Source organism: Branchiostoma floridae, chromosome 9, assembly GCF_000003815.2.
Source record: "Branchiostoma floridae strain S238N-H82 chromosome 9, Bfl_VNyyK, whole genome shotgun sequence".
NCBI classification, from domain to species: Eukaryota; Metazoa; Chordata; class Leptocardii; order Amphioxiformes; family Branchiostomatidae; genus Branchiostoma; species Branchiostoma floridae.
Window position 1 is genome coordinate 18,867,077 of NC_049987.1, and position 8,516 is coordinate 18,875,592.

The window sequence follows — 8,516 nt, forward strand, 5'->3', positions numbered from 1 at the left end:
TTAGTTATGACATTTCTTTTATAATAACTTAGATTTTGGAGTTTGTGGAAGATGAGTTCGTTGTCCTAAATTCACGGTTAAGCGCTGCCAGGATCCCCCCATGTTGACCCTTCAATACATGTCGATTAGGTGTCTCTCGTGTATCATATTCACACCTTTAATTTATGATTTGTTGAAAAGGTTAATACAAAACACATATATAGGATTAGTGACCTACCTTTGTATTTGTAGACCTGGCAACGTTAGTTTCCAATACACGTGGTTCAGTGCTAAATATAAAATGCATGATATGACTGCCAAATATATGTCTCTCTGACTGCCAAACTCATTAGTCAAACTGTCAATGCTTTTCTCAAATTTATGATATTTATTCGGCTTTTAAAAGTCTAGCGGTTACCAAGTCAGTCCTCCTCTACAACCCTTGACATAATAAATCGACGCTCAAGCTTCAAGGATTTTAACACCTGGATTCAATTCACTCTCACATTGGAAACTGGTACTCCATTTTGGCAGGAAAATGATTAGGCAAAACCAAAAACAGGTGCTGCTTTCAGTTTTCAACTACGGCTAAAGTCTGTAACTGTTACTAAACTATTATTAATGTTTAATTGCGAGAAAAGAGGAGTGAGAGTTGATAGAATTAAGAAGGAGTAATAACAGTTTCTTGTCGTCGGGAGGAAAGCTTGGAAAGATGTCTGGAAGAAATAATCAGGTTTGTAGGGTTATCTTCCAATATCCCGATGTCTTTAATAAAAACCGAAGCCTACTCTGCTTGTGACCGCAGGTAACTGATATCCAGATGTACTGTAAGCTTTCATAGCATCGCCTATGAGCGTATATCCGAGATTAAGTTGAACCATATTCAGAAATACACTATTAGTAAACTAAACGTCTTCTATTGTGTCTAAACACTTTATACAATTTCATTACGTTACCGGTATTGATACATTCTTGCCGGCTTCATAAAATTATAAGGGCAATCTTAATTCGAGGGTAATAAGAAAAGAGCCATCCATTTCAGTGTAGCGAAGGGACTACTTAGTAGTTCCGCGGATTGATTTATGTCACTACAGTGAAAATCACATCTGGATGTTATAAAGCGCACCCTGGCGTCTGTACGTATGAATGCATCTAGCATGGTACGTAAGTTTCCTATATGGAACGTAACATCTTGCATATTCTTTACTTTGCTTAGTGTTTGGAAAAGGAAATTGCTTTGAGTCTGTTTCTGATTCGACTGTCCCAGATTCTAAGTGCCCTAGACTCTTTCCTCGATCAAGCTTTTGTGATGACGTCATTAATTTGCATGGTACATTGTGGCTCTTTTCCGTCATCGTTTTTGCCATGTTAACTGTCATTTTCCGTGCCTTTTCCGTACCGTCATATATTTTTCTTGGGCCCGACGAAGTCCATACTTACCCGTCCATTGCCCCATCGTATGTACTAAGAGACTATGAACCACATGAACTAATATCTATTCTGTATAATCTCCAAGCAGATGTATATATCCGGCTCAGTTTCGTTTTCTTACAACATCTATTACAATATAATCGATATGCCATGTACAATACTAGAAAGCAGCACTAATACTCTAAAAGTTACAAAACAGAACCGGTCATCCTTACATCTGTTTGGAGATTATACTTTGTGTGACCTTGTTCCTATGGCCCTTACCACCTACAGCACATGGCGTAACACCTGTGTATCCCTCCAGCGTTAGGTACCGGCTGATGGAAAAACACTTACCTACAGCACATGGCGTAACACCGGTGTACCCCTCCAGCGTTAGGTGCCGGCAGATGGAGAAACACTTACCTACAGCACATGGCGTAACACCGTTGTACCCCTCCAGCGTTAGGTACCGGCAGATGGAGAAACACTTACCTACAGCACATGGCGTAACACCGTTGTATCCCTCCAGCGTTAGGTACCGGCAGATGGAGAAACACTTACCTACAGCACATGGCGTAACACCGTTGTACCCCTCCAGCGTTAGGTGCCGGCAGATGGAGAAACACTTACCTACAGCACATGGCGTAACACCGGTGTACCCCTCCAGCGTTAGGTGCCGGCTGATGGAGAAACACTTACCTACAGCACATGGCGTAACACCGGTGTACCCCTCCAGCGTTAGGTACCGGCAGATAGAGAAACACTTACCTACAGCACATGGCGTAACACCGGTGTACCCCTCCAGCGTTAGGTGCCGGCTGATGGAGAAACACTTGGACCTCATCACTCCGGATCCCAACTTTGTCTCTTTCAACGTGGAGCATGCCTACAGTGGCAAAACAAAGAAAGAAATGCATGCGCAGATGAATGTCTAGTCGTGCGCCGATCACTACATGTCACTCAATGGAAAAATCTTACTTGCCCGATCGGGCAAGTGGGGTAAGTTATACATTTGCCCGATCAGCACTTTCACTTGCCATGGACGATAGGGCTAGTTGACTTGTCCAACCCTATTAGTGAATAAGTTGTTTATACTAACGTGACTATGACGCACTGGCCGCCATGTTGGATGGTTTAACCTAGAAGTTGCTAGGCTATGTATGGTAGCAGAACACAGTTTTCGGCCTATAGGGATTTTCTATAGTTAAGGGCAACAAGGTGACTGACTTCAACACGGTAAAAATTATAGTAGTGTGCACAAGAGAAAAATGGAAAACTAACATGTCTGCGTTGAGGGTGTAACCTCTAATTCTTTTTTAAGAAAAAAAAATTCTGTCTGGGCCATCGGATTCTGTCGGCCTCTTTGAAGAGACTGTGCTCTGTGACTGCAGTCTTCGTTTCAACAAGGACGTTACATAAGATCTTTTATAACGTACTTAGTTTAAACCTTCATGCATATTCATGGTCTTAATAGGCACCTGCAAGAGATTTGTGCATATCTGTGAATAGTGAACGTTTCAAGCCAAAAGGTACTACGTTTTCTACATAATTATTGTTGCAAACTTCACATATTCTGTCCTTTGGAGAAGTCTGGTTGTAGTTACCAGCTTCAACTTGCAGTGGATGATCGTTTAATCCTAAGTTTAGTCATGGCTCGGCGTTGAGGAATAAACTACACAGCGAAGAAAACTAACTATGTTTTGACTAGATACGAGACAGTCAAAGCTATAGTTTCCTGATATACATCAGGTCTTAGTACTACACTATACTACTGTTAGATATACCCTACCCATCAACAGTTTGAATAGACTGGCCTAAGACTGACCCAAAACTGTTGGAGATAATCATGGCTGAGTTGAGCAGCACATGTGTAGTACATTTTCTACATGTACAGCCGTTGGCAGCCAATTTAGTAAAGATATGCATGTACTTGAATTACACACAATGAGTCAAGTCTTGACCTCAGTAGTTTGTTAATACTTCAACATGTGGTTCGGATTTGCTGAGCAGTTATAACATTTATCGCTAGATGGCGCTCAGGAGCCATGAAGTGATTTTGTGGGTATAGTAGTCTTGACCGAATGAATCGCTTTGTGCGCAAGTCATTGAGAACTTCGTCCAAATGTTACCAGTAAGAACGCCGAAGGAAAAAAAATGCCAATGTTATGTTTTCAGTCGTGATTGGTTGATCGATCGACCGATTGACTGATTGATTAAGTGATTTATTAGTTGGTAGATTAATTGATTCATTGATTAGTTTATTGATTGAGCTGCGGAAGCTTGGTTTAGTCAGGTTAGTGGTCAGCATAACTGGAGAACTTGTGGACGGATATTCACGATATGTTCGTTGGTGTCAGTAAAACGAAAGGAAAATTTAAATTATCAACTCTAGCGTTTTTTCTATGGTACTGCAGCTGAAATTTCGGTTGTCGTATCTCATGAACATGTAAATACATTTCATTAAACTCTCAAATTTTCATTGAAAGTGGTGAAGGTTATGTGCTAAATTCGCTCAATACTGTAAATGCATTCAAGTTCGCGGGGATTAAATTTCGCGGTGGCGGGAAAATGGAGCTTTTGCTCTGGATTTAAGTTCGCGGTAGCGCCACAGACTGTAGCCACTAGCCACATAATATAATGGATAAATGTTCGCGGTGGTTTTAAATTCGCAGTGAAGTGGCCACTGCGAAAACTGCAAACATAAAGCCACCGCGAACAATTATGCATTTACAGTATTCAATAATCTATTCCAGACAGGATACCGAATCTCTTTTGTAGTGGTCACTGTCTTTCCGTTAACACCAAATATGATGCCGAAACAGCAACTTGCACTTGACTGATCCCTTTAAATAGTCTTAAACAGCGGAAGGTAATTTGGAGCTCAAACGCTGGGCGGCGCCTTTGACACGACCACAAATCCATTGTCTGATTCCGGTGCACCCGACAACAGAAAGGACGTGAAGTGGTGAGCGTTAACACCAAATATGACGCTAAAACATTGCACTTAATTCATAGTCTTCGTCGGAGCCACCGGAAAGACAGTTTTGAGCTCAAACGCTAGGTGGCGCACGTGAACAGTGACCAGACGTCGCCTGTATCCGGAGTGGGGAGGGCATGAGGTGAGGGTTTGTTTTAGTATATCTAATATGGATTGCCCGGGGTCTCTGCCAAGGCCAAAAGCCGTGTCGGTTCCCTCTTTTTTAGTCTCGCCGTGCCCCTATCTCCTCTCACACATGTACGGCATTAGTTATCATCGTTACATCGTGTGGAAAGCATTTGTTTCCGTTTACCCAAGCCACAAATAACTTCAATAGGGATCTAATATAGCCTGAAGGGTCTTATCTTTTTCTTCTGAATGTTGGTAAGGAGTATCTTCAAATGGCTTTTTGTTTCTATATAAGCGTAAGAAACCAGATGTGTGACCATTCTGTGAAAGTCTGTGAAGAAATGTCAGAAATTTATCACTTGTTTTCATAATGGTTTGGCCAAGTTTTGGTAATCGTTGCCAGTCTTGGTGAAGGCACAACGATCAGATGTAAAATTGCGATATAGTGTGTCGGTGTACGTGTTTCGAACTTGCGGAGGATCTTCTCAGGTTTATATCTTATCATCTTGTAACACTAGAGGTATTTCATCCCTATCCTGTGGTGTCTGTTGAAGATATAAATGGTAACAAAAACGCCCCTTCAGTTCCAGAGGAGCCGGCTGCAAATATTGAAGTCATGCATGCGCCTTGTAGAATACTTGTTGTTATTCATGATCAGTGAAATGAAATAGTGACCATCGATGTACTAAAGCTCTCCAAATTCTAATAAGACAAGAATATGTATGTCTACATCGACACTGTAAGATGGTTGTCAGAACGTTAACGCTGAGTCTGAATGGGTTTCAATTTTATCAAAAGCTTTTGTAAAATCATTTGAAACAAATATCATGACATTGTCACTGCATCTTTCAGCATTCGTTAAATATCCGGTTTGCCGCCACTACTTTAGTTTCTTAACGTAATATCTACGTGTGCTGAAACAAACGTGTGTTTGTTTCTTTACGTATACAATTTCTACGGGGTTTTTGCTGCCTTAAGGTGCCCTCTCACTGCTCTTGCGTCAAGCTTGCGTCACTGCGGGGTTCGGTCACTGCGTCAGTTTTGTTATTTTCTCCGATTTGTATAATTTAGATATTGCGTAATACATTAGGGTATGACTTAGAAGACGATAAGATACACAAAAAGTAAGAAAATGCGTTCTTTATCTCTGAAATTCGTTGAGTATCTTTCGAACCCGGCAGTGACGCAAGCTTGACGCAAGTGCACTGAGAGTGAATATTTACGTCGGCTCGCTCGAGCGCTCGCACGTGTATAATCTTTCATGTATTACGCAAATATTATTTCTGGCAGTTAGGGCACCATGTGCCACACATACCATAAGCATTAGGCTCACATGTCGTTCCTGTGTGCGGACATTAAGCTACCCGCTAGGGTTTCCCCGGTTGATTACGATCGAACGTGTCCAACACTTGAAAGCTAATGGGTACATTTCGTGACTAGGCATATCCGACTTAACACACTGTCCCCTCAATCCGCGATAGATTAGGGGAAAATGGCTGTTTTATGTAAATACGACAGGATACTCGTTTTTCATCAAAGGAATTCATAATCTGTTTGTCGCTTTGTGATAATATCGCAGACGCATAGATCATGCCTTTGTGGGTATTATTGAATAAAGGAGTACAGGTCAGGTATGCGTTTGGTATGTATGTGGGTAAGTGTTAGGAAGACGAAGGTCAAGGTATATTTTGGGGCCCCTGGTGCGTGACCTTGGTACTGCAGTAGAACTTCCAGGTTTTGTATTTTGTGTCCTAGACATGGTATGGTCTTGATATTTTTAGTGGCAGATAGCTTTAGGTAGAAGGCAGAAGTTGTGGTAGTATAGGTTTGTGCCCCTTAGCATAGCAGTTTGTAAGCTTCAGATACAGATGTTACGTGTCTATGACTTCCGTTTATGATTAAAGTTAGGATTGTTTCTTTCTGGGCTTTTCGATTGCCCAGATCCTTGATATCATTTATCACATGCACTTGAAAAATAATACAGCGATCGTAACGGATAGCTCATTTCTGTAGACATTTTCTTGATCCCTTTTTTTAGTTGATAGTTGATAGTTTTCGAGTATGTTGAGGTAACCTCTAGACTATACAAACTCACGTAAGCGTTCATTCGTATAAGGCGTGTCAGATTCTTCCAGTTCTTTATAAGGTTGGTGCATGTTGTGCTTAGGCCGTTGTGATTCCATCATATGGATGACATCCACGTATGGACATCCCAAACATATGTACCATACTGTAAATCGTACAGTGTAGCTACAAAATGAGCAAATATACGCTGTAAATTGTAGAAGAGAATATCGAAAAACGGATGCTAATGTCGCAGAATACCAAAGTCAATTTCAAAGCCAAAGAATAAAATGTGAAAGAACAAAAATGAAGAATTACGCAAAAGCCTTGTACCTCCCCAACCGAAGTCAGGTACCCATTTTTACACATAGGTGGAGTGAGGAAAGTCATATAAAATTCTCAAGGGCACAAGATCGGCAGCATGACAAGATTCAAACCCAGGACCTCTGTGTTTGGGCTAAATACAATGCTGTTACGCCATTCGACCACACAAAATACAGGAGAAGCCGCTTAAATGCACACCCCATTTGCCAGAGCATTTCATGCAATTATCCGATTGGTGCAACAAAGCGAAGGTATTAAGCTGGGCCGCACCGCCATCTGATTTGAGAATTTCGTGCAATTAACAGAGGTGTGCGATTATCCGTTGTGCAATTAACTGGCTTCCACTGTATCTACATCACTGATGATCATCAACTCAAATGGACACGTTGAGAACAGATGACAATGATGTCACCAAAGAGCAACAGAGAAAAGCTTCAGGGTTACTTCGCAACATGTGTGACAGACAACGTTTGTGAACAAGACCTCTCTGTGGTGAACCCGCTCTAAAGACACTGTGTTTTCGGCATATCAGATGGCAAACAAAATAGCAGCAAAGTCGTCAGTAGTCAAGACAGTGGGTTTAGTGTCCGTAGGCAGTAAGCCACTAAGGATTCAGTTCAGCCACAGTTGGCAACACTTCTGTTACAAGTCTATTTGAACTTGAGGCGAGTCTCTTCCTGGACCACACCAAACTAAGCCAAAAAAGAAAACTGTGCCAACTTTGCGAAATTGTAGCAAGTTTCCCTTTTGGTCACACTAACATGCGACACATTTGCTAAATTTATTGCGACGTATTAAGCACATACAGGTGGGCATGTTATTGTAAATCGCTGTTACCACTGAATTATAAACCAGAGTAAACTGATTACTAAAAAGAGAATTGCAGTGATAAAACGTACGTATGATACTTTTTCTGAATTGTAGATATTCTGAATCTAAAAACTGCAATTTTATACGATAAGTTGTCACCTATGAGACGATCTGAGACACTCTCTTTGCTGCATCGTGTTGCACATCATACAACTCATCAGTCATGATAAAAAGAAATTCATCTGGAAATCTGCCAGTTAAAGTCTTGAAGACTTCTAGAGTGGGACAGGGATTTAAGGCAGTCGTATGTTTCTACCAACTGAAAAAAAAGTTCTAGTGGTTTGAATCATAATAGCATACTGGCGGTCAGTCATAATTCGTATTGAAAGATATGAAAGTTGCTAGTATCTGCAAGCGTTATGAGATTTGCACCTACACAAATGCATCGCTCGTCAATTTGACAACAAGGGAAGATTGGCACAACTTCCCAAAGTTAGAAATACGTAACGATAGTTCACCTTTACCCGAAGGGTATCCGTTGCTGAATAAAGAGACTGTTTTTACACAACCAATGCTTTATTCTCACCGACATTTCGGTGACCGTCTGTCACCTTCTTCAGGGCAATGATCGTAACCATGGATGGGACTGACCCATATAGTAGTCAGATGTTTGCAAGCCACCTTGGCTTGACTCACTTTGCTTCAAATTCAAGAACTAAAATACCCCTGCAGTTCTAGGACAAGTCACCAGATGGCCCAGACTGTATCCCTTCTTATGAAAAAAAAAACAAAGCTTAATTTTCGAATTCTTTCGGAGCAC

General features: G+C 41.2%; 1 protein-coding gene across 5 annotated transcripts in view; it reads right to left on the bottom strand.

Annotated features, from left to right (window-relative positions):
- The window catches only part of LOC118422698 (integrin alpha-6-like), a 76,205-nt gene that overhangs the window by 43,326 nt on the left and 24,363 nt on the right, over window positions 1–8,516 (bottom strand). For 4 of the 5 annotated variants that reach the window (XM_035830401.1, XM_035830397.1, XM_035830402.1 and 1 more), the window contains exon 4: window positions 2,161–2,278. In XM_035830401.1, the coding sequence (XP_035686294.1) occupies window positions 2,161–2,278 (118 nt within the window). Of the gene's footprint in view, window positions 1–2,022; window positions 2,052–2,160; window positions 2,279–8,516 lie in introns of all 5 variants that reach the window. The other variant, XM_035830398.1, reaches the window with a different exon arrangement.